At 37.3% G+C, this 26,624-nt stretch overlaps 2 protein-coding genes and 1 long non-coding RNA gene across 7 annotated transcripts; all 3 read right to left on the bottom strand.

The window, feature by feature from the left end:
- LOC149679130 (uncharacterized) lies at nt 1-11,305 on the bottom strand. Of its 5 annotated transcripts, XM_089834780.1 has the most exons (8): nt 10,454-11,305; nt 8,264-10,322; nt 4,409-4,490; nt 4,279-4,341; nt 3,731-3,862; nt 3,531-3,667; nt 3,415-3,458; nt 1-1,437 (listed from the first exon to the last, which is right to left on the bottom strand). In XM_089834780.1, the coding sequence occupies exons 3-8, from the start codon at nt 4,481-4,483 to the stop codon at nt 500-502; spliced, it is 1,389 nt and encodes a 462-aa protein (XP_089690906.1). In that variant the 5' UTR covers nt 4,484-4,490; nt 8,264-10,322; nt 10,454-11,305; the 3' UTR covers nt 1-499. The 5 variants fall into 5 exon arrangements, with proteins under 5 accessions (XP_089690906.1, XP_089690904.1, XP_089690908.1 ...); XM_089834778.1 differs by lacking the exon at nt 8,264-10,322; XM_089834782.1 differs by lacking the exon at nt 8,264-10,322 and having other exon boundaries at nt 3,731-3,875; nt 10,454-11,303.
- Nucleotides 11,306-12,970: 1,665 nt separating this feature from the next.
- Nucleotides 12,971-15,357, bottom strand: LOC149679131 (uncharacterized). The gene is made up of 6 exons (XM_089835704.1): nt 15,139-15,357; nt 14,993-15,041; nt 14,572-14,653; nt 13,942-14,502; nt 13,402-13,863; nt 12,971-13,236 (listed from the first exon to the last, which is right to left on the bottom strand). The coding sequence occupies exons 4-6, from the start codon at nt 13,942-13,944 to the stop codon at nt 13,231-13,233; spliced, it is 471 nt and encodes a 156-aa protein (XP_089691830.1). The 5' UTR covers nt 13,945-14,502; nt 14,572-14,653; nt 14,993-15,041; nt 15,139-15,357; the 3' UTR covers nt 12,971-13,230.
- Nucleotides 15,358-24,890: 9,533 nt separating this feature from the next.
- Nucleotides 24,891-26,584, bottom strand: LOC149679132 (uncharacterized). The gene is made up of 2 exons (XR_016365672.1): nt 26,362-26,584; nt 24,891-25,185 (listed from the first exon to the last, which is right to left on the bottom strand). It is a non-coding gene; the product is annotated as an uncharacterized LOC149679132 (long non-coding RNA).
- Nucleotides 26,585-26,624: the final 40 nt, after the last annotated feature.

Genomic DNA, 26,624 nt, shown 5'->3' on the forward strand with positions numbered 1-26,624 from the left:
TGAATTTTAATATTAGTTAGAATGTTTAATTCTTGAAGAACATTTTCTTTCTACAAATGAGAAACTCAAACAATTAAAATTATCTTACAATGAAATCAGCATATTAAGTAAAATATTTACATTATTTCAAAAAGCAGTATTAACGTATAATGAATAATGGACATTTCACTATTACTACTTGATAAGTTTCATTTTCAATTATTTTGAATATTTACAACGATCACATTTGAAGGTTTTCCTCCACCGTGCAATCAAATTTCAATGGTATTTCACCGCTGTGAATGCGGACATGTCCGATAAAAAACTCTTATATTTACTAACAAATTCACAACAGTCACGCACGTCTGAAGGGTTTTTCTCTATTATGAAGGGTATTATGTGTGATCAAAACGAACTTTCATGCGCTAGTAAAGTCACAATGAGCACATTTAAAGGGCTTTCCCCCACTTTGAACGCGTTGATGCCTGATGAAAGTACTCTTGCCAGTGCACCTAAAGTCTTACTGATGGCATTTGAAGGGTTTTCCACCATTGTGTATGCGTTGATGTTTGGTCAAATTAGGCTTCTGTACGCTGGAATAGTCACACTTATCACATTTGAAGGGTTTTTCACCATTGTGAATGCGTTGATGTATGATTAAACTATTCTTGTGAGTGCTGGAATATTCACACTGGCTACATTTGAAGCGTTTTTCGTCACTGTGAACGCGTTGATGTCTGATAAAACTACTCTTGACAGCGCAACCAAAATCACACTGGTCACATTGGAAAGGTTTTTCTACACTGTGAACACGTTGATGTGTGATCAATCCGGACTTCCGCGCGCTAGCGTAGTCACACTGATCACATTGGAAAGGTTTTTCTCCACTGTGAACGCGTTGATGTGAGATCAATACAGACTTCCATGCGCTAGCGTAGTCACACTGATCACATTGGAAAGGTTTTTCAGCACTGTGAACGCGTTGATGTCTGATAAAATTACCCTTGACAGCGCATCTAAAATCACACTGTTCACAATGGAAAGGTTTTTCTCTACTGTGAACGCTTTGATGTGTGATCAATATAGACTTCCACGCACATGCGTAGTCACACTGATCACATTGGAAAGGTTTTTCTCCACTGTGAAGTTGTTGATGTGTGATCAATACGGACTTCCACTTGGTAGCGAAGTCACACTGATCACATTGGAAAGGTTTTTCTCCACTGTGAACGCGTTGATGTCTGATAAAACTACTCTTGTCAGCGCACATAAAATCACACTGATCACATTGGAAAGGTTTTTCACCACTGTGAATGCGTTCATGTCTGGTCAAATTACATTTCTGTGTGCTCAAAAATTCACACTGATCACATTTGAAGATTTTTCCTCTAGTAAGATTTTTTTTGTTATGGTCTAGACCTCTTTTTTGTTCAGTATTATGTTTTTCCGTGGATTTATCTACAAAAAGCAAAAACTATATTTCATTAAGGAAATAATCACGTAACATCCGGAAAATAGAGATACGACACGAGGAAATCGCGATGATACTATGGGATGTGGTCTTAACTTGTATCATACCCTTTTTTGATGCATCCGCCCAAGTAATATCGTTACACAGTGGGGACGGGGAGCGCGCGAAAGATTCCCAGAGTCGCGTCTACTTTTTCCTAGTTATATTCAATCGTGGTTTACAAATTAACATTAAATATATTGTATATAGAATTCTGTAAGCGCGCTTGATAAAATAAGTTATGTGAAGACACAACATTAAAGAAAAGTAGTAGTTTCTTCTCTCTAAACCAATGCGAGGCTTGTTGTAGGTAACTAGGCTTAAACTATTTCTCCTTAGCACGGATGGAAAATGTCTTGATGTGATTTATTATTGTCCCTTAAAACTGACAAAGGTTTAAGAGAACCAAATTTTTTGACCTAGGGGTGAATTTTTGTGCTAAACCTTACCGAAAATAGAAGGTTCAATGTAAGTTAATGCGTGGTTCAAATGACGATATACGTGTGTAACAACAGGTTAAAAGTCAACCAAATTGATCCACTAACAATTAGTCTGAAACAGGTTATAGTAGGGTCTAAAAGTACGTCAAGGTTGGAACATGGGTTATAACTCCGTTATGCGAATGTTAGTAATGAGATAATGACTCCTATAAGGTTATAACTCGGTTATCCATACGTTAGTAATAATAATAATAATAATAATAATAATGTAAGCTTTGCCTATGAAGGGATTTCCACACTAAGTCTGTGGCTTGTTTACAGGCGGGTCCCTTTACAATGCATAGAGGGGTGCTGGCTAGCCCCTATGCCACAGCTAACAGACAGCGTCCTATACTAACTATTCCACCAGGCTTTAATCGGGTTGTGCTGGGGTGACTATTGAGTGGTGTGGGGGTTAGAATGTAGTTGTAAGAGTGTTATTATCGGTTCGGCGTGAGTTAATATCGAGTTAGGCATAACAAACTAATCGATAACTATTACGTTTTCTAGAGGTTACTATCATGCTGTGTTTGGGACCGTCTTGGCCAATTATATGATTGTTACTCTATGGTGGTACAGGGATTATGTTAGGTAATAAGTCTAGTTGCGCGTGTGATTCGTCGTGGGTTATTGTGTGAAACACAGCTTTATCAAGTGGTTCAGGAAAGGTTTACTTATGAGCCATTCCAGTAAGGGAAACCTGAAAATGAGGCTGATCTTCCCAACGTTTAACTCAATAAACAATAAAGAAAATAAGCACAATTAAGAGCCATCTGGTGACAAATCGTTTGATTAGATATCTTAATAATCCCTAATCCTTTGTCAAAATCGAACAAACGTAGTTTCGCTGAAAGTAAATCATCTTACACTTGTTTAGCGCTGATTATATTAAAATTCTAATCTGATTATAAATAGTAACTGTAATAATTGAGGCGTTCAGACTTTATTGATTTTGCCATTATGATATTTAAAGCCTTTCTCTGTGCCAGTTCAGCTCATTAACGAGCAAAGCAATCAGAGTTATATCCCAGCATGCTCCGTCGATCATGAAAAGACTGTTGGGAAATTCGAAATATTTTCTATTTTGGGCCGATGCCTTAATCTTTTCGATTGGCATCAGCAGTAGTTTCGAAATAAAATCAGATTCGCTATTTTCGCCAACATGGGTCGAGTAGAGTTCATTCTTGTATGTTAAGCCATAAAATTGTTCGAAGCAGTTCATTGCATTGCCGAATAATGTACATTCATTAAGGATTCCAAAAACTAGCTTGCCCAACTTCATACTATCACCACTGACTAATAAGGCTTTTAAAATTTGCCGTAAAACTTTTCGGGGCTTTGGTTCTAGCTCATCAGCGTTTGGTTCAATGAACTTTGCACCCAGCGAGTAACTTGTGGGAGACTTTCAGTATTTCATTATTTCATTAAAAATGAAAATCTACACACCAGGCTGCTTGCGGTTCCTGGCCTCAGTAGAGAGTCCTTCCGAACTATACAAATAAATTGTGATAAATAGTCCATGGAAACAATAAAATGAATACACCTTTTTTCTCTCGCAATACCTTTCCTTTTGAGATTGAGGTTGTTGCTGTTCCGCAACTGGAAGGGATAATGCTTGGCTATCTGGCTCTGAATCATAATCAACTGGTTCAACTTTCACTGATACATCGTTAGCCTTTTGAATTGCTCCATTTTTCTCCTAATTTTTTAGACAATTAACAATGATTAAAGAATATTGCTAATATCTAACTTCATAGGTTACCTTCAGATCTTTGACTTTGTTTTTCAATTCTTCTCTGACCTTATTGAGCAGGTCAATTTTCTCTCGTTGCTCATTAATAGTTAATTCATTTTCCATTCGCGATTTTCTCACGTTTGAAATTAAAACGTCAAACTGAAAAATTCATCTAAGATTCCATTACTACAGCTGATTTCCATGGGACCTTCAGGCAGAATGCCTTTTAAAGAGACGAGCAAGAAAGATGAGAAACCAATGACGTCAAAGAACGTTAATGGTCCTCATTTTTAATGAATCTTTAAACAAGGGACCTTTATCCTCTAAACCTTCAGCCAATCAGAGGGGAATTTATCATTGGTCATTTAAAAAAGTTCGTTGTTCATTAGTCATTGAGAGGCTGCAGGAAATGTTATTTTTAATCATGTATCTCATAAACCCTTCATAAGGAACGGAAAAACTGGGTGCTTTCACTCAAGCAAGGCGAAATGGCCCCTAGGTTCGTTTTTTTGCCATTAGCTGCGCTACCAGCACAGATTTCCTCATAATGCGGGAACTATTTTATCAATTATTACCTTGTTCCTCAGTTTCTTCATTTTGTCATCTTTGCTTAAGTAACAATATTCCTTATCCATTTCCTAAATCAATTATGCAATTTTAAACTTCATAGCAGAACGAGGAATAGTTCAAAAATATCGCAAATACCTCTCCGATAACAACTCTTTGAGAATTGACCAAATTCATGTAGGCTTTGCGTAAAGACAGTTTGTGAAGACACATTTCTTTCCTAAAATTAAACTTTGAATGAAGACATGTTTCGAAACATGGAACATTTTTCGAAGAACAAGCAAATTAAGGAATGGAGAAAAATGTTAACCCTTACTAAAATATTGCATGATAAAAAGGTAGATATTACATGAATTTCACGTAATTGTTACCAAGTACATGTGAATATTACGTGACACGACGTGTCAATGATTATCACTTGTGTTTGAGAAGTATTTCATTAGTGAATACCAGCTCATTAAAGTGTCACGTTAGATGACTTTTCATACTCAAGGTGATTCATGGGTGACACTCGCATCACTAATTTACACCCATGGATATCGGTCATGTTCAAGGTAAAACCTTAATGAAATGAGGGTTCCTCAGGTGAATAACATCCAAAAATCACTTCGGTGCTCAGTCGATTCTGTTTGTTAAGAACTCAGTGGGTGCATGTCGGATGAATATCAGACATCAAGTAAACTTCACTGGGTTTATGTACACCTTGTTGAATATTGGATATTCAATATTCACCCGAGTTACACCAGCTAACTAGAAAAGACCTAAAATTAAAAATAATCATGGTTTTGGTATATTTCAATGTAAGTTTTTCCCAGAACTCCAGTTTGTCTTGCTGGAAAGGCTAGGAAATGAAATAGCGGTCAAGCTAGTCTTTTTATACAAGCATTTGAATAGTAATAATATCCAATAGCTGCTTAAATGTCATGATTATTTTGCTTTTGGTTAATTTTGACTCAAAAGTTTTAATCTTGGTAATTTACTATCTATTAGTTCAATAAAAATCAAAAAAATCAAATAAATCAATTAAAATCAAAAAAATCAACAACCCTGATCTCAGATCACTAACGAGTGACAAATTTTCATTTATGTCGGGTGTATCTCAGATCACTAACGAGTGACAAATTTACATTTATGTCGGGTGTATCTCAGATCACTAACGAGTGACAAACTTACATTTATGTCGGGTGTATCTCAGATCACTAACGAGTGACAAATTTTCATTTATATCGGGTGTATCTCAGATCACTAACGAGTGACAAATTTTCATTTATGTCGGGTGTATCTCAGATCACTAACGAGTGACAAATTTACATTTATGTCGGGTGTATCTCAGATCACTAACGAGTGACAAATTTACATTTATGTCGGATGTATCTCAGATCACTAACGAGTGACGAATTTACATTTATGTCGGGTGTATCTCAGATCACTAACGAGTGACAAATTTACATTTATGTCGGGTGTATCTCAGATCACTAACGAGTGACAAATTTACATTTATGTCGGGTGTATCTCAGATCACTAACGAGTGACAAATTTAATTTTATTTATGTCGGGTGTATCTCAGATCACTAACGAGTGACAAACTTACATTTATGTCGGGTGTATCTCAGATCACTAACGAGTGAAAAATTTTCATTTATGTCGGGTGTATCTCAGATCACTAACGAGTGACAAATTTACATTTATGTCGGGTGTATCTCAGATCACTAACGAGTGACAAATTTACATTTATGTCGGGTGTATCTCAGATCACTAACGAGTGACAAATTTTCATTTATGTCGGGTGTATCTCAGATCACTAACGAGTGACAAATTTACATTTATGTCGGGTGTATCTCAGATCACTAACGAGTGACAAATTTTCATTTATGTCGGATGTATCTCAGATCACTAACGAGTGATATCACTTAGATCAAAAGTAACATCTGCTTAGATCAATAGCGAGTGATAGATAACATCATTTATCTCAAGTTTATCTCAGATCATTAACATTTGTATCATTTATTCGGCCCCTATCTATCTACCTTTAATTCGTATTATAATAAAGATTTTGAATAAAAATGGAAAATAAGGTCAGAAGTCGTTTTCATTAAGTTTGTTTGCTGAGATATAAATATATTTTCTTCGTCTTAATTATCATTTAAGCATAATAACAGCTGACCACTTTCGAAGTATGCCCTACTTTACATTGCCATAAAGATAGATAAGCCTGTATCTCTTAATTGAATGAATCGATTATTGCGTCCTCGGATTATTAAATCAAACGAGGATATCGAAGCAATATTCAATTATCGTTAAGTCCATATTTTTCGAAAACCGCCCAATATGCGGGGTTTTGTTTGAATGGGACATATGCATTTTGGGTACAGCACTACAGCGGCAACAGCCGAATGGGCGAGAACCTTCATGTGTCACTTATGTTAGGTTATTTCAGATAAACTAGTGATATAATATCAATTATTTAAAGCATAACGAGGCTCGAGTGGATCCCCTACAAGTTGACTTTCCTCGCGAACTACAGTTTTGGCTTGGCAAGGGTAAAGGCATTTGTGGGCGGGATTTAACGGGTGATTATTTGTCATCTCGGGTCAATAACGGGTGATTATTTGTCATCTCGGGTCAATAACGGGTGATTATTTGTCATCTCGGGTCAATAACGGGTGATTATTTGTCATCTCGGGTCAATAACGGGTGATTATTTGTCACGTACGTCGGGTCAATAACGGGTGATTATTTGTCATCTCGGGTCAATAACGGGTGATTATTTGTCACGTACGTCGGGTCAATAACGGGTGATCGTTTGTCACCTCGGGTCAATAACGGGTGATCGTTTGTCATCTCGGGTCAATAACGGGTGATAATGTGTCACGAATTTCGGGTGTCTTTTGGGTCAATAGCGGCTGATTATTTGTCACTCATGTTGGGTGGCTTTTCGGTCAATAACAGGTGATTATTTGTCACTCATGTTGGGTGGCTTTTGGGTCCATAACGAATGATTATTTGTCACTCATGTCGGGTGGCTTTTGGGGCAATAGCTGGTGATTATTTGTCACTCATGTCGAGTGACTTTTGGGTCCATAACGAATGATTACTCGTCACTCATGTCGGGTGTCTTTTGGGCCAATAGCGGGTGATTATTCGTCACTCATGTCGAGTGTCTTTTGGGCCAATAGCGGGTGATAATGTGTCACGTATTTCGGGTGTCTTTTGGGTCAATAGCGGCTGATTATTTGTCACTCATGTTGGGTGGCTTTTCGGTCAATAACAGGTGATTATTTGTCACTCATGTTGGGTGGCTTTTGGGTCCATAACGAATGATTATTTGTCACTCATGTCGGGTGGCTTTTGGGGCAATAGCTGGTGATTATTTGTCACTCATGTCGAGTGACTTTTGGGTCCATAACGAATGATTACTCGTCACTCATGTCGGGTGTCTTTTGGGCCAATAGCGGGTGATTATTCGTCTCATGTCGAGTGTCTTTTGGGCCAATAGCGGGTGATTATTCGTCACTAATGTCGCGTGGCTTTTGGGTCGATAACGGGTGATTATTTGTCATCTTGGGTGGATTTTGGGTCGATAATGGGTGATTATTTGTCATCTCGGGTCAATAACGGATGATAATGTGTCACGTATGTCGGGTGTCTTTTGGGTCAATAGCGGGTTATTATTTGTCACTCATGTCGGCTGTCTCTCGGGTCAATAATGGGTGATAATGTATCACGTATGTCTAGTGAATAATGAGTGATCAGCAGAAGGTGATCAGGTGTCACACAGGTTATAATGAGTGATCAGGTGTCACACAGGATTATAACGAGTGATAATATGACTCTTATCACAAATGATAATCACGTAATTTTTACGTAAACGTTCAACGTGAAATATAAATAAAATGCTGGTCTATATTGGACTAATTTTAGGCAATAATTGGAGGTCCATTTTTGGGTAAGGGAATATTTTAAACTACTAAGAGTTTACAGTGTTACCAGGACCTTTGTGAGACAAAGTTGCTCAAGGCTGAAATGCTTGATTAGTGGGAGAGTGTAGTTACAAAATTCGATTCAATTGATGCAATTAAAACTGATCATATGATCTGGATAGTGTCCGTCATGAAAATTGAAAAGTTTTCGTGATTTCTGTTCAATTTAGCTGTTTTGGGCATTTGATTAGTTTTAAAAACGAGGACTACTGCGCCGCTATTGGTTTAGAGGCATTGGTTGAATTCTCACAGGCTGAGAGACGTAAGGGTAAGGTGGGGCATAGTGCGCTCTATCACGAGCTTATCAGGTGCGAATTAGCAGAAGCTACTAAACCAATGGCGGCGTAGTAGTCCTAGTTTTTATGATTAATTAAATGCTAATTATTTTGTAATAAGAGATCTTTTTTTATTATATTTTTCTTTTGTATTAAGGTAAAATGTTGTTTTCCGACCTTTTCCTTCAAAACTGAATCAAGAAAAGGTTTGGGTTGTACTGTAGATACATTGTTTTGCACAAAGTCAAAATTTAATAGTTAAATACCAATTATGTGAAAATGTATCAAATTGGTTCATTTTATACTTGCCAAATATTTCTAAATCTTGAGTTAAATGAAAAAAAATGTCACTATTTGGGGCGCCTAATTCTAACTGCAAATTAAGGGGTCTGTCTTCATATGCATGAAATGACTTGCGGTTCTCGTGAAATCAGAATCAAAGAGCATGGATGAAGGATGCGCGTGAAAAACATTCGACACTCAACAGGATGTGCAACTCCCTATACTAAAAAAGTAGACAAGTCGATACTAGCGCCGCCTGGCTGCCAGTGCTGGAAACCCTCGCGTGAAAAATAAAAAAAATATTGGACACGAGAAAAAAACACTCGCTACCAGGCTGGGAAATAAGGATATTTTTTAAACTAGTCCTTGGGACCAGTGACCCCTCTAGTCCCCGAAATAATTAACTGGTCTCCGGACTGGTCCCAGCATTTGTTCTCCTATAGATTTGCAATTTATAAACTGGTCCCGAGGACCAGTAACCCCCACTTTTTGAATTAAAAAACTAGTCCAAGCAATTAATAAACTGGTTTTGGACCAGAGGAAGTGTGCTATTTCCCAGCCTGCTCGCTACCGTCGTTTTTTTCCTTAGCGTCGTCTGCTAGAAGCAAAAGTGGTTTTTTCTTATGCCCAGTATTTTTTATTTTTCCCGCGAGGGTTTCCAGCACTGGTACCCAGGCGGCGCTAGTATCGACTTGTCTACTTTTTACTATAGGGAGTTCAGTTGCACATCCTGTAGAGCGTCGAATATTTTTCACGCGCATCCTTCATCCACGCAAAGAGTAAATTACAAACGGCGAAAAAAATAAAATGAATTCCAAAATAACACAATAATAATAGATATTAATTTTTTTTTAATATCTTTCCTTTTATACTTAGAAAAAGGCCGTTCTTTTAAGGTTTAATGTTATGTTATCCGACCTTCTCCTTTAAATACGAGAAGATAATAAAACTTCACTGGCTCATTTGGCCTTAAGTTAAATGGCCCAAAAAACTGAAAACTGTACAATTTTACATTAGGCCTAATAAGTCAGGTTAGGTTTTGCCATGGCAGTTACACTCAAGGCACTAGTCAAGGCATTTGATCACTAAAAAAAATGCCTTGACTACTAAAATAAATCGAAATCTGGACTAGTAAAAAAATGTCCCAAATGCTCGTAAACCATGCGTCTCACTAGTCAGTGACTACTAAAAAAAATTGGGATAGGGGGCTCACTAGTCAGGCTGACTACTAAAAAAATATCCTTATGTAGAGCCCTGGTTACACTAGGCGTAGACCTCTTTTTTTTACCAGGAACAGGTAGAGGATTTTGAGCCCCCATATAGCCATGTAGTTTCGCAAAATTTTGTGGTCCTGAGTTAATGTTTGAATATCGCTAGCCGGAAGACACAAAAAGCTCTGGCAAGTTATTCCACGCAATGATTACCCCATCAAAAAATAAATATTTCGCCGCGTCATTTCAAGAATGGGCAAGGTGTATCTTATGGATGGCTGTTCATGTGTTATAATTGTTGACGCTGTATTTAAAAAATAAGTTTGGTCTGGACTAAATAGTGTAGTATTTTATATCAAAACAACAAGTCTGGGTAAACGGAAGAGTCCTTCTTTGGGACATCCTTCAAGTTCAAGAAATATTTTCATTACTTACCAGCTTAAAGGTTTCATCATCACACTACAATCTTTCATAGCATCCATCCTACTACTAAAACAAATTAAATTAATCATTCAAGACTCCGCAAGTCTTATAACGTCTGAGGAATCTTTTCCTTGTTATTTGTTCTTCTTGGCGAACGAGTTTCTTATTTCTTTTACTAAAAGTTTCTCTAGTAATTTTAGTTTACCACTTGACGGTCCATAAGAAGAATGCCTAGCAGACGTAAAAGTTTGCAAAACCTCGGACTTGGAGGCGGTAATATTTTAGTACTGGAGTGGTATTAAGATAAGTAAAGAATGCGTGTGGCACGTCTGCAGGGTGGGAAATAAGGATTTTTTAAACTGGACATTAGGCCAGCGATCCCCCTGACCTTGACGTGCCCTGGTCATTGGTCATGGACCAGTTTATTTTTTCCAGGTCAAGGGTGGGGGGGTCGCTGGCCCAGTGTCCAGTTTTAAAAATATCCTTATTTCCCACCCTGCAGATGCCTATCCCAACATCTCATGGCCAACTTAGATAATCTTCTTTCGGCGGTACAAGGCCTGCCAGCTTCACCCGAGCCCCATGTTAAAAAACGACTAGCAAAAATTGCCCCTAGTTCCGACTTTCGCCGTTGGGTGCGCTACCAACCCAGTTTTCCTCGTAATTATTTTTCTATAGAGCTATATCAGTTGAAGGGGGGAAACTTCACAGTTGGACCTGCCAATAAACGGAGCTGGGTTTCACCCTCCCTCCGGGCGGGCCACTGAAGAACTCTATGCTAAATTTCCCGCACAATATGACGCCTAGGCGGGGACTAGCGAAACCCCGCCTCAAAATCTCTCCTTTACCCCCCCCCCCCGAATTTAAATAGCTCTATAAGAAAAAAATTCGGAAGTGGTGTCGTCTTTAAAGCATTTTTAATATATTTACCCATTTTTTTCGTGGCCAATTTTTAATTTATATTTTGTTCCTATTTCATAATTTTCAGTCCGTAACTTGGCGAATAATCAACATTCAAGGTAATGTTAATCCATCTATTAATTCATGTGACTTCCACTTTTCTTTGTTCTTACCTTAATTGTTGTTAAATCGTTAGTTTCATTAGAACTTAATACGAGGAAACGAATACTGAGGTTAAAAGGTCTGGGTTAATAATTACACAAAAACGAAGTTCATAAGGGTTGTGAATCACGAAAGTGGAGGATAAGAACAGTTGCATGAACATTTGTAGGAAGTCCCACCATGTGGAGGCTCGACAGTTCCCGTAATCTTACGTCTAAAGATTATAATGGAGTTCAAGGCAATAATTTCAATTCATTTGACGGATTTCTCTCTAAGTGGATTAGTCGGAGACCAGTTGATACTGAATAGCGCAAATGCTTGAACATTTGGTAGATGTCCCGCCATTTGGAGGCTATACGTTACTCGTTACATCTCGTACCCGTGTTGGCGGAGTAAGACGACAATGCGACAGATTCGGTTTATGTGGAATGGATGAGAGACAGGCAGATGAAGGAATAGTGGCCACTAAAAGAGTGGATCGGTACTCGAGTAAAATAGTTAACATAGTCAGGGAGAAAGGGAGATGCCTCGTGAATAGCGCGAGGTGTCTCTCTTTTGGGTGGGGGAAGTAAATTTCCCAGCCAACGGGGGTAGTATCGCCCGGGCTACCGCGAGCTCTACTGCGCAAAATCCAAATTTTTTATCTGTTGTGATGTCACTTCGCGCATGCTCAATGATCCACCGAATGACCCAAGGTATAGAGAGAGAACCTAGTATTTCATACCCCCGTTTTCAACCCCTTCCCGCTAGATACGAGTTCTGTTAGCATTAGGCGGCTTCTCCCTTTCTCCCTGACATAGTGAAGTACAATTTCCCCAATTTCGAAAAGCGTACTCAGTTCAGAAATGGGGAATACGTTTACCTCCATGTGCAACCCGCGAACGCGCTCTATTGTAACAAAGGACAGAAAGACAGACACAGAAACGTGCCAGACAGTACCTCTCAATAGCGTAACGTTCCTATAACAAAGAAGAGAGAGAGACGGAGAGATAATCAGTATAGGCAGCCGTGATCCATGCGTGTTGAAAACGGGGGTAAATCTACGGACGGTACGTCGCGGCGCCTGAGCGCAGCTTTCTCGCGCGTATTTGACATAGGGGATGAAAGAGACACGACGAGGAGATCCATCCACCCACGCGGAAAGGATATGAGTCCTGAAACTAAACTTTTAGAAAATTGTTTTAACTACTCCCTTATTTTTCCATTTTTCAGCGGATTTTGTAAAGCCTGTTTCTATCACCTTTCTCTCCTCTTTGCCTATAGAGGTATTAAATAGCGTTAAGAATGTTTACTGGCGAACAAACCTTAGGTCAAATGGTCGTTAAATGTTTCCCTCAAAATGTTTAACAGATGTTAGTGGAATTAATTGCAAGCAAAAGAAAGGGAAAATACAAGTTACAAGTATTTATTCGCTCTCGATTGCCCCCTCCCCATTTGCGCACTTGGAAATTCTCTAGCCTTGCAACCACAACAAGATAATGAGGCGTCTCTGTATTTTTTTTATTTTAGCATTAACAATTACGGCCCATTCATTACAGAAAAGGATGAAAGATAAAGTTTTTGTTCAACAATATTTAAAATGTTCATGTTACGATTAAAAAGAAATTTTACATTGTCTAGCAGCCTTCAAATCCATCTAGTTATTCATGTGACATCTACGTTTATGTTCTGTCAAAGAACTCTTCCACGTACTTGCATAGTCACATTGATCACATTTGAAGGGTTTTTCACCACTGTGAATGTGTTGATGTTCGATCAAATTACTCTTCATTGTGCATTCATTTTTAACGCATTCACAGTGGTGAAAAACCCTTCAAATGTGCTATGTGTAACTTACACAGAGCACATTTGAAGGGTTTTTCACCACTGTGAATGCGTTGATGTACGACCAAATGAACCTTCTGCGTGGATCCGTAGTCACAATGATCACATTTGAACCATTTTTCGCCCCTATGAATGCGTTGATGATTGATCATACCACTCTTGTTCTTGCTACTATAGTGACACCGATCACATTTGAATCGTTTTTCTTCGTTACTCTTTTTAATGTGACGTTGTGGACCCCTTTTATAATTAGCAGAATATTTGATCCGAGTTGAACGTTTCTTCTTGAATTTTCCTGCAGAAATAATTTCAGTTTCGTTGTTTGCATTGCCAGCCTCCGCAACATATTGAGGCTCAGAATCAGGTGATTCTTGACTAATATCTTCTCTACCCAGCATGCCTTGGACATTGGCAGCTTCAACACTGTGCATCACAATTGGAAGAGATAACTCCTGGCCATTAATTCCCGAATCATTTTCAACGGGTTCAGATTTCACGTATTCATCGTTAGCTAATTGATCCATTCCACTTTTCTCCTATTTTTCAAACAATCAACTCTTAACCTTAGGAGTAACTCTTTCCTATCGACCATTAAAGTGAAAAATGTTCCATACCATCAGATCTGATTCTCCTTTCCAACTCTTTATTGACCCTATTGAGTCTTTCAATTTCGTCTATTTGTTTATTTATCGTAAATGTTGTTTTCACTCTCTCTTTTTCCATGTTTGAAATTAAAACATTACGCTAAACAAAATAAGATTTCATTTTAACAGTAAATATTCTTTGGACTTTCATTGGCTGAGCGTATTTTAAAGGGGCAAGCAAGAAAGAACAAAGGTCCTAGTTGGGTTTCTTTGTTACTAAAGAGGGATGTGTTACCAATCCCCTTAGATCAGAGCCAATCCTGATTGGTATTTTCACAAATAAACTTAATTATTCACCAACCCACAGAGTTTGGTTCTACTTTAAGGGACATATGGTTCGACAACTCATCCAGTACATTTAAAATGGGCTACGATACCAAACGAGTCTCGTATTTCTGTGCTTAATTTCACACTAGTAAGAAATACCTCGGCTTCCAGTTCCCTGACTCGATCATCCCTTGCTTTAACTTCCTTGATAAGTTCATCTTTACTCAAGTGATCATAATTGCAATCTTCCTCAGTCTTCATTTCCTAAAAACAAAGTTTCCTTAATTTTATATTTGCCTTAAACAGCCAATATTGCAATAATCTCTCAAATACCTCTTTAATCGCCACCCTTTGAAGATTTACTAAACTCATTTCGGAATTTTGTGCCGAGAATTTGTGAAATTGTAAATCTTCCCTAAAATAGAATAATTTTTCAAACAGAAGAAAACGAACATATAACAAGAAAGGTTTCCCAAAATATTGTAGCTTTCGCTATCAAAGCTTAGAAAAACATGCTTAGCTAGTTCAAAAGATTGTGACAATTGACACTGCAACTTTCTTCAAGATTAGGGAATTCCTCAAACCCCTTTTTTGAATACAACTAGCTTCGTATAAATTAATTATTCTGCTAGTATTTTATAGTTTTTAAAATAACAAGAAAGATCTTTCACTTTTCAAGGCATAATAGTTTCGATGGGTTTGGATCCGTAACATGCCTTATTGACATCCAAGTTTCAATTTATTCATCACTTACCATAACACGACAATCCTTCACAAAATCCATCATACTTCGTAGAGTTTCCCTGTTTAGATAACATACGTAACATTTTAATGATAAAAAAAAACATGGCCATAAACAAAGATTCAGCGTTTTCCCCTCAGTTCAACATAGATTCTTACCAGCCAAGGCTTATATGAACGTTTTTCTTTCACAGTTACTCACACTGTTCTGTTTTTTATGTTTTTCGGGTCTTTGGGAGAAAAAGCTTCCACTTTTATAAAGAGCTTTTCTTGTAAATGGATACTCTTCTTGATAATCAATAAACTATTATTAATAGCCTGAACCGTTACCGTAGCAAAGTAATTCACAAAAAAGTACAAACGCGAAAAAAAAAAGAGAACGTCTAGAAGACAGCTTTAACTATTTCCAAAGCCCAATGAGTCGTGCAATGGCCAACTTAGATTACCAGTTAGCTTTCAGACAGCCATGGAAATAAGATTTTTTTTCAACTAGTCCTCGGGACCAGTGACCCCGACATCAACAATATAAACTGGTCCCCAAGACCAGTTACCCATGTGCAATTTATTTTACTACTGGTCCCATTTTAAAATTATTTATAAATATAAAATTCCATGGTTCAAAATAATTTTTAACAATTTTATTTAGCCATCTCCAAAATAGACGTAAAACGGTACCTATGCAAGTGTTCTGATTCACCTTGTATTTATACTAAAATCGGTACAATGGTCCTGAAGGAGATAGGTACTAAATAACATCTCCAAGCGTTTCTCACATCCTGCCTTTGGCCTTAAGTGTATTATTCCAGGAGAAAACAGCATCTTACCAATCCACCTTATTCCCTTTCGCCGGATATTAGGCTTAGCTCGGGATTCATGGGGGCGAGTAAAGGGAAGAAATTTGTCTGTCTTCTGCTACATAAGCCAAAAATATGTACTGTAGCGGACGACAAGCCAATTTCTTCCCGTTACTCACCCCCATGAATCCCGAGCTAAGCCTAACTTCCGGCGAAAGGGAATAAGGTGGATTTACCAAGTAGTTAAGCTTTTCACAAGGGCAGTAGCCCTAACTTGAAAAGAGCTGATTTTGCTTCATAATATTTTAGGGATGAACCGGTACCGATACCATATCGGTATCGGCACCGATACTCGGGGTTTCCCGATAGTATCGGATCGGTTGGTTCGATATCGATATTCGATACTAAACCGATACTCGTTTAAAATGCGTTATATGGAGCTACATGACATTTTTAGGTCTTTTAGTAACGTAATGATGGTGATAATATCTCATTTCTATGAATTTCAATCGTGACGAGTTCTCATTTATATAAAAAGTACCTGAATTCAGCTTATCTAACAACTAATAAGCGAAAATCTTTGTACGCGCCTACTACTCTAGGGATGAACCGATACCATATCTTTATCGGTTGAAGTATCGGGTTTTGGATCATAGTGAGTAAATATCGGTATCGATCAGTATCGGTTCATGTTTGTACCGGTATCGATCGGTATCGGGTTAAGCCTGGTATCGGCCATCTCTATAATAAATTATATATTTCTCTCTCTCTTTAAGGAGAAAACTATTAAAGTTGCTTACCATTTATTTTCTTTTAACTTGAACATTAATAATTTAATTTACTTGAAAAAGTAAATAATAATGCCCTACCGTATAATTAAACTGTATTTTGTTTACAATTACACTCTCTCGGCATTTTTCGTTCGTGCGCATGACTTAAATAAGTTAACCAATCAAATTCCAGCATTAAATTAAAAAAATATATTTTAGTTACCGCCGCCGCCGCATAGTGTCGCATGGCCTTTTTTTTCCTTATAATGACGTAAAATTCTAAGGGAGCGGTAGCTCCCTTAGATAAGGCCTGATGACGGCTTTAATGTATAACCAGGGAGGAAAGGGAGAAGCCGCCTAATGCTAACAGAACTCGTATCTAGCGGGTAGGGGTTGAAAACGGGGGTATGAAATACTATGTTCTCTCTCTCTCTACCTTGGGTCATTCGGTGGATCATTGAGCATGCGCGAATAGTCGCTACATGAGATAAAAACTTTGGATTTTGCGCAGTAGCGCTCGCGGTGGCCCGGGCGGTACTACCCCCGTTGGCTGGGAAATTTACTTCCCCCACCCTAAAGAGAGACACCTCGCGCTATTCGCCCGGCATCTCCCTTTCTCTCCCTGGTATAACGAAGGTTTTTGGATTGGTTTTAACTTTTTTCGTATTAAGTTTATTGTTTCAAAAGTTTTCTACTGAACTAAAATCCGGGCCCTTAATATGTGGTAAAAATTTCAAGATGATCCACCTAATAGTTTATTTTATAAAGCATAAAGTTGCTAAGGGTGGTTTTCATTTCCATAAAATTAATCACAGATTTTGGCGAAAAACTAGAGAATCTCCATAGAAATAACATGGGAAATTTTCAAAAACTTACCCATGTTGTAACTACCCTTACAAAAATAACTATACGTTTGATAGATTTGAAAACGGTCTTAAATGAAAGCCCCATTTTTAAAGTGGGCGCCAATTTTTGTTTCAATAAGAAAAACAAAGTTTAAGTATTGTTTTTAATAGTTTTAAGTACCTGCTCCGAATTACGTGGTTTACCTTTAAACTGTGGAACTTAAGACTTTTTTGCTTGGGTTAAGTAATAAAGAAAGTCATTCTAGGACTTACGTCGTTTTACTGCGGATAATCAAATTGGTAGGGCAATTAGCTAGCTTAACTGTCATTATAACTATTGCGCGTCCAACCAATTTAGTTGCGAAGTACAGATTAAACTTAATTAAACAAAATAAGCAATTGAAGATAATTAAACAAAATAAGCAATTAAAGATAATTACCAATTATAGGTAATGAAATTTTTACACGAGTCTAAACTATAACATCTGTTTGTGTACAAGTCTACGGAATTTGTTTAAGCGCAGACCTACAGAATATTTTTGTGCAAAGGAGTATAAAATCTATTTGTGCAGAGGCCTATGCAATCATTTCGTGCACAGGCCTATGAAATATTGTTTTATACAGGCCTCTGGAATATTGTTTTACACAGGTCTACGGAATGTTTTTGTGCAAATCTGCATGGAATCCTTTTGAGTATAGGAGTATGGAATCTTCTGTGCACAGGTCTATGGAATTTTTTGTTCATGGGTCTATGGTATATTTATGTGCACAAGTTTGAAGAATCTTTAATTGCACACAAGTCTGAAGAATCTTTATTTGCACACAAGTCTGAAGAATCTTTATTTGCACACAAGTCTGAAGAATCTTTATGTGCACACAAGTCTGAAGAATCTTTATGTGCACACAAGTCTGAAGAATCTTTATGTGCACACAAGTCTGAAGAATCATTATGTGCACACAAGTTTGAAGAATCATTATGTGCACACAAGTTTGAAGAATCTTTATGTGCACACAAGTCTGAGGAATCATTATGTGCACACAAGTCTGAAGAATCTTTATGTGCACCCAAGTCTGAAGAATCTTTATGTGCACACAAGTCTGAAGAATCATTATGTGCACACAAGTCTGAAGAATCTTTATGTGCACACAAGTCTGAAGAATCTTTATGTGCACACAAGTCTGAAGAATCTTTATGTGCACACAAGTCTGAAGAATCATTATGTGCACACACAAGTCTGAAGAATCTTTGTGTGTCCAAGTGAAAAATCTTTATTTGCACAGGTCTACGACTTCTGTTTGTGCACAGGTCTACGACTTCTGTTTGTGCACAGGTCTACGACTTCTGTTTGTTCACAGGTCTATGGAATCTGATTTTCTCATTTCTATGACATCTCTTTTTGTGCAAGTCAATAACATTTGTTTATGCTCAAGTCTAAAACATCTGTTTGTACACAAGCCTAAAACATCTGTTTGTGCACAAGTCTAAAACATCTGTTTGTACACAGGACTAAAACCTCTGTTTGTGCACAAGTCTATTCCTTTTGTGCACAAGTCTAAAGCATCTGTTTGTGCACAAGTCTAAATTATCTGTTTGTGAACAAGTCTATAACACCTGTTTGTGATCAATTCTATAACACCTGCTTGTGAACTAGTCTATAACACCTGTTTGTGATCAATTCTATAACACCTGCTTGTGAACAAGTCTACAACACCTGTGTGTGAACAAGTCTATAACATCTCTTTGTGCACAAGTCTATAACATCTGTTTATTCACAAGTCTATGACATCTGTTTGTGCACACGCGAGTGACTTCTGTCTGAGCAAAGGTCTACGGAATATTTTTGAGCACGGGTCTACGTATTATTTTTGTGCAAATGGGTATGGAATCTTTTTGAGCATAAGGGTTTGAAATCAGTTTGAGCATAGGGTCATTGAAAATGTTTGTGCATAACTCTATGGAATCTGATGTGCACATGTCTATAACATCTCTTTTTGCGCGAGTCTGCGACATTTCTTTGTGCACAAGCCTGTGATTTCTATTTGTGCACAAGTGTACGAAATATGTTTATGCATTGGTGTACGGAATATTTTTATGCACAATTGTACGGAACATTTTTGTGCACAGGTGTACGAACTGTTTTTGTTCACAGGTGTACGGAATATTTTTGTGCATAGGTGTATGGAATATTATGGTGAAAATGGATTTGGAATATTTTTGTGCACACGTGTATGGAATATTTTTGTGAAAATGGATACCGAATATTTTTGTGCACAGGTGTACGTGATATTTTTGTGCACAGGTGAACGTGATATTTTTGTGCAAATGGGTAAGGAACATTTTTGTGTACAGGTATATGGAATGTTTTTGTGCAGAAGTCAGTGGAATATTTTTTGTGTACAGGTATATGACTCATGTTTGTGCACAAATCTATAAAATGTTTTGTACACCGGTCTAGGACATATGATTGTGCACAAGTCTTTGGCATCAGTTTGTGCAAAAGTCTAAGGGATGTATTTTTGCACAAATATTTGACATCTATTTTTGCACAAGTCTATGGTATCTGTGTGAACAGGTCTACAAAATATGTTTGTGCACAAGTCTGAAGAATCTTTATGTGCACAAGTCTACGGAATCTATTGTGCAAATGTCGATGACATCTCTTTTTGAGGAAGTCTATGAAATCAGTTTTTTACACAACCATATGACATCTGTTTGTGCACAAGTCTATAACATGGGAAATGATGGGATTGTGCAAAACCGTGTGACTTCTGTTTGTGTACAAGTCTGTTGAATCTATTTGTGTACGAGTCTACGTAATATATTTGTGCGCAAATATATGGAATCTCTTTATGCGCTAGTCTACGGCATCTGTTTGTGCACGGGTCTACAGAAAATGTTTTAGCAAATGGGTGTGGAATATTTTTGAGCATATAGGGGTATGGAATGTTTCTGAACAGGTCCAAGGCATGTTTTTGTGCACAGGTCTATGGAATATTTTTGTACACAGGTCTATGTCACATGTTTATACAAAAGCCAATAGAATATTTTGTGCATAGGTCAATGGAATCTTTTTGTGCACAGCACAGTTTTATGAAATATTTTGTGCGCAGAATATTTCTGTGCAAATGGTTATGGAATAGTATTGTGCTATGGGTATGAAATCTTTATGTACACAGGTCTATGGAATCTTTAGCGGGCAGGTCTAAGGAATCTTTATGTGCACAAGCATATATAATGTTTTGTACACAGTTCCATGAAATATTTTGTGCACATCTCCATGAAATCTTTTGTGCACAGGTCTATGGAAACTTGATGTGCAAAAGTCTATAGAATGTTTTTGTGCACATGTCTATGACTTCTGTTTGTGCACAAAACTATGAAATCTGGTTTGAATATGTCTATGACATCTGTTGTGCACAAGCCTGTGACTTCCACTTGTGTACAAGTCTACGCAATTCGTTTGTGCACATGGCTACGGAATCTGTGCACAGATCTCCGGAATCTGTTTGTACACAGGCCTACGGCATCTGTTTGTGCACGAGTTTACGGAATCTGTTTCTTTACAGGTCTACGGAATCTGTTTCTTTACAGGTCTACGGCATCTGTTTGTGCACAGGCCTACGGCATATTTTTTGAGCACAGGTCTAGGGAATCTTTTGTGCACAGTTTTATGGAATCTCTTTGGGCACAGGTCTATGGAATCGTTTTGTGCAAATGGGTATGGAATCGTTTCGTGCAAATGGGTATGAAATTGTTTTGTGCAAATGGGTATGGAATCTTTATGGAAACATGTCTATGACTTCTGTTTGTAAACAAGTCTAAGACTTCTGTTTGTGCACTAGTCCGTGGAATCTGATGTGCACATATCCTTGACATCTCTTATTGCGCAAGTCTATGATGTATTTTTTGTGCAAGACTATGACATCTGTTTGTGCACAACCCTGTGACTTCCGTTTGTGTCCAAGTATCCGGAATCTGTTTGTGCACATGTCTACGGTATTTGTTTGTGCACATGTCTACGGTATCTGTTTGTGCACATGTCTACGGTATCTGTTTGTGCACATGTCCACGGTATCTGTTTGTGCACAGGTCTACGGAATATTTTTCTGCACAGGTCTACGGAATATTTTTGTGCACAAGCCTACTGAATAAGTTTGTGCAGAGGTCTAAGGAATCTGTCTTTGCAAAGGCCACTGCATCTGTTTGTGCACAGGTCTAAAGAACATTTTTCTGCAAATGGATACGGGATATTTTTGTGCAAATGGATATGCAGTATTTTTGTGCACTGGTGTACGAGATATTCTTGAGCATATTTTTGAGCATAGGGGTATGGAATGTTTTTGTGCAGAGGTCCATGGAATCTTTTTGTGTACAGGTATATAACATCTCTTTTTGCACAAGTTTATGACATCTGTTTGTGCGTAAGTCTATGACATCATTTTGTGCGCAAGTCTATGACAATAACCTGACTAATTAGGCCTGACGCAACCTTAATGTAATATTTTACAGTTCAATTTTTTGGGCCAGTGGTCGCGCAAAACCACTGAAATGAAAACAGCATAAAAAACTAAAACAGCATGAAAAAAACAATAAAACAGCATAAAAACACAATAGAACATAATAAATCAGCATAAAAACACAATAAAACAGCATAAAAACACAATAAAACAGCATAAAAACAATAAAACAGCATAAAAACACAATAAAACAGCATGAAAACACAATAAAACAGCATGAAAACTCAATAAAACATAATAAATGAGCATAAAAATAAAATAAGCCAGCATAAAACACAATAAAACAGCATAAAAACATAATAAAACATCGTAAAAACACAATAAATCAGCATAAAAATACAGTAAACCAGGATAATAAAAAACAGCATGAAAACACATTAAAACAGCATAAAAAATAATAAAACAGCGTAAAACAATAAAATAGCATAAACCACTATAGGACAGCATAAAACACATAAAAACACATTAAAACAGCATGAAATGTTATGATAAAGTTTGTATATGTTACGTTCAGACCCTGAAAATAAACTAAATTTCTTTCATTAACAATTTTTGAGCGTCTTAGAAATATATAACTGCAAATGCAATTTTTACGCGTGATTACGGGAGTTGGCCCAGCAGGTACGACTGATGAGATTAAACAAGATGGCCCCGGTTAGATTAAAGCTCCATTGAATGAAGTATACTTTTTTTGTTTTAATCTATGAACTTTTGACAGTGTATGTGGATAAGTAAAAGAATACGCGTGAGGAAATTTTGGTTTTCGTTGTTTTTGAGGTTGCCAAAGGATAGAAATCCAAGTTTAACTTATTAATTAGATTCATTACAATTATTTTGAAATTCGTTTCGCGTTAGGAGACCTTGATAATTAAAATGAAAGCGTTCAAAGTGGAAAACCGATCTTTATGAGGGTGCCCAAGGTCGCGAAATCTCTAAAAAGACGTTGAATAACTATTCTAGATGTTGAATACGACGTTTCCCATCATGATTAGCCGATATGAATCGGTTATTTGAATTAATTTATTCTTAATTAGTGAAACAGACTCAGAGTTGCCAGGCCAACTAAAGTACGCATTTTTTTACGCAGCATCAGCGCCTTCTTTCGCTAATTTACCCCAAGTACGCGGGTCCCTAAGGGCGATTTCAGTAAAATATTGTGGAAAAAATAAATTTCGAAACTTAAAAGGGATGTTTTTGATTGATACTGCTGGTTTATATTCGATTAACTAAAACCATCAGTCCGGGACAATACAGATTTTGGTGAGAGTTAAGTAGGGCTAATCCGACTAAAGTATAGAATTGCGAGGTCATTTGGCCGTCAATGTATATCGTTTAATTTTGAACAATTACTTGTTTTCAATGGTAAAAAAGGTCAAATTGATAAAATATAAATCACTTTTCATTACAATTAACTGTATTTTACTTCCCGTTGGTCTCCTTGGTTAAAACGTCTGTGAGGAAACTAGGTTTTTAGTGATTTTTGACCATTTAGGCACTCTTAGGCACGTTCGCTTTTTTCTCTACTTTAGTCTTAACCCACAATGGCGGTAAATATATGCAATTTTGAACTTTAAAAAAACAATTTGACCAATTTGCGGGGAGGAATGTGCTATAGAATTTGTTTTACTATTTTTTTCACATTCCCGAGTCCCCATGGTCTAATTAGTCAGAAACCAGCGTTGGTTAGGTTAGGCAGATAAAATATAATCCCAAAAAAATACATTCGTGAGTAATCAATTCAAAAATATATTAAAGGAATGGTTCACCCTAGAATTTTTCATTTGTTATTGGAAAGATCATATAAAAATATGTATATTTAAAATTGGAACCATGTATTTATCCACAATATTAAGGAAGATATGAGCACGTAATACACTGGCCCCTTCGCGTTAGGCCATACTGTGAGGTGCCTTCCTGTATTTTCAAAAATTGCGCAAATTTCCTAGTCTAAAATCTTATTGGCTTTTGCTCACCCTCTGTTGGCCAATAATATAACTTTAAAAAGAGTGAGACGATAAAGAAAACGAAATTTAAGGGAACGTTTCTAGCAGCAGACTACGTGTAAAACGAGCTATCTTACTGGCGGAGTCTATGAGCCAATCATCGTTTGGACTAACACGTCACACAACATACAGAGAAGCTTCATTACAGGAGTCAATGGCGGCGCCCGTATAAGTTAATTAATGGTATTTAATTGAAAAGCTGGAATCGTAATTAAAAAATAAAACCCGGATCTTAGCACTTACGCTACTTACAAATATATCAAGGAGAAAAAAAAAGTAGGCTTATCTATTCCTTTAAGTATATCGCAAGTGTGTTTCATTTCACCTGGAACTTTGTGTTTTGTATTGTTTGTTAAACGCTAAACCTTGGCGAAGTTTATACAAGCTGTCAGCGGACCGTCACTACTCTCCCTGGCACAAAAAAGATGGCGGCCTCCCCTCCCTCCTGTCAGTTCCCAAAAATTTCGACAAATCGGTGAGAAATCCCTCCTTGTATGTAGACTGTACACTTGTGTTTAAGGCAATTTAATTAAACTTACGTTTTACTCCATTTAAACTACTCCACGGAAATATAGCTTGCCACTATGGAGCAGTAGTAAAGGAGACAGGGATACATTTAAGGCAACAGGGACTTGGCACCAATACGACATGCAACGTCACGCTACCTTCCACTAGTGCTAAATTTTTACCAGGAGGAGGGGCTTAAATATCTTTTATTCTGTAAAATAACATCCCATAATGGCGCTGGAGGTGGAACTAAGCTCGAATTGCCTAGTCCCCATTTTTTAAGGAACTTTCGTTGTCACTGCAATAAAATTTCTCAATGGAAAATACCGACAGAAACGTCAACGGTTTTTCGTGTGAAAACGTTTGCCTTTTACAATTGCAATATTTCCGTCAAGTAGTTTTAATGGAGTGCAAACAAGTTTCAATTCAGTGCCACAGTAGAGCCATATGCTACGAGACGTAAATGCATCAAAATAAACTTAATTAAACTTTAATTTAAAGACAATTTAAAACACAACATCATTTTTTTCGTCCTTTCTCAAGGAAATAAACTATTTAAAATTTCTCTTAGTATTAAGTTAGGACTAGGGCGGAAATCGTTCGGAATTACAGTCCTACAAAGGGAACACTCGAATTGTTTTGATTTTAGTTGCTTTTTTATACAATTAAAACAGAAAGTGTGGCTACACTTTAAACTCACGGGATCTCTATTCATTAAAATGCCACAAATAGTGCACTGAAATTGTTCTATCACTTTTTCAATGAATTTCTGAAATGATAACAATAAATAATATTAATTTCGCAAAAACAATTCGCTGGCAAGCCTATAAGCGTGAAGGTAAATTATAATTCTTTTAACGGGTGGGGGGATAGAGATTGGTCATTATTAGGCCTGGGCTGGTACTCAGACTTGGACTGCAACTTGTTTTCCCCCTAGAAATTCGCGGGTACTCGCGAGTACTGGGCAAAGCTAGTAACTCTACTCGAAGAGTTTATTTTTCTTTGAACTAGTCTAATTTTGTTGGGCAAGTCCATTTCTTCTTCGCGAGGAAACTAGCCAATCAGGGAATAGCTTCTTGACGTCATGAGTTTATAGAAAGTATAGTACACGATGTTGGCGATCCAAAGGTTAATTAATTTTTAGGAAAAAGGGGCGATTCCTCATATTACACCAGCGCGAACAAGTTTAAACAACAATGTGTAAGTTTTCTTTTTATATCTATATATTTTTGGCATTGTCACTAACCTCAGCTAGTTTTGATGGAAAGGATAAACCGGGTGGCCTTAAATGAAGAGTTCAGGGGTGTGGCTTAAGATTATAAGATAGCTCCTCCTACTGAGGGAATGTGCCTAATTGGCTTAGCGTGGAATTTCAGCATTTTACCACTCCCTAGAGAGACAATTCTAAAGATACTAAGAGTTGATTGGGGAAAGCTATTTTCTCACTAAGGGTGGGCGAATACTCGTGATCGTCTATGACGAATAATTCGATCGAATATCGAGACGAATAACTGTCTCGGTATTTGTTTGAACCCATTTTTACTATTCGATAAATATTCGACAACCAATTTCGCAAAGGGCCTTGGTACATCTTTGTACCAAGGTGTGTAGTCAAATATTAACCCCTAAAAATGTACTTTCACTAAAAGCATAGTCATTTTCGAATAAATATTTTGTAAAAAATGGCTACTAACAACCTCCTTTAGTACTGATATTCGCCAAGTATTAGCGAATAATAGGCCTAATATTCGACGAGTATTCGATAAGACTATATTTTCGTTAAGCCTAATTATTCGATATTCCATTAAAAAATCATTATTCGTCTCGGTATTCGATAAGACAATTTTTGGGTATTCGATATTCGTCTCGATAGTAAACAGTGGTATTCGCCCATGCTTAAATGGGAGGCAATGAGTGATCAAATTGTAATAAAATATAAACTTACTAATTCGCCTTTCTCGTAAAACGAACTGCACTCTTCCCAAATCCTTTTATTCACGCTATCCTTTGACATCAGGGCCGCTACTCTTTCGGGTATAACGTAAGGAACCGGTTTGTTTTTCTTTGGTTCGGGAGCAACAGAGTCTTGAGGAGATCTCTTCCTTTTCCGTTTCTTACTAGAAAGTTTATCCTTGCTTTCTTCGTTGGTTTCTGACGATTCAGATTAATTTAACATCTACAGACGAAATATTAATTAAACTCTTTTCT

This window comes from Phalangium opilio, unplaced genomic scaffold (genome assembly GCF_054372755.1).
Source record: "Phalangium opilio isolate 3A_F unplaced genomic scaffold, DU_Popi_V2 ptg000041l_1, whole genome shotgun sequence".
Classification (NCBI taxonomy): Eukaryota; Metazoa; Arthropoda; class Arachnida; order Opiliones; family Phalangiidae; genus Phalangium; species Phalangium opilio.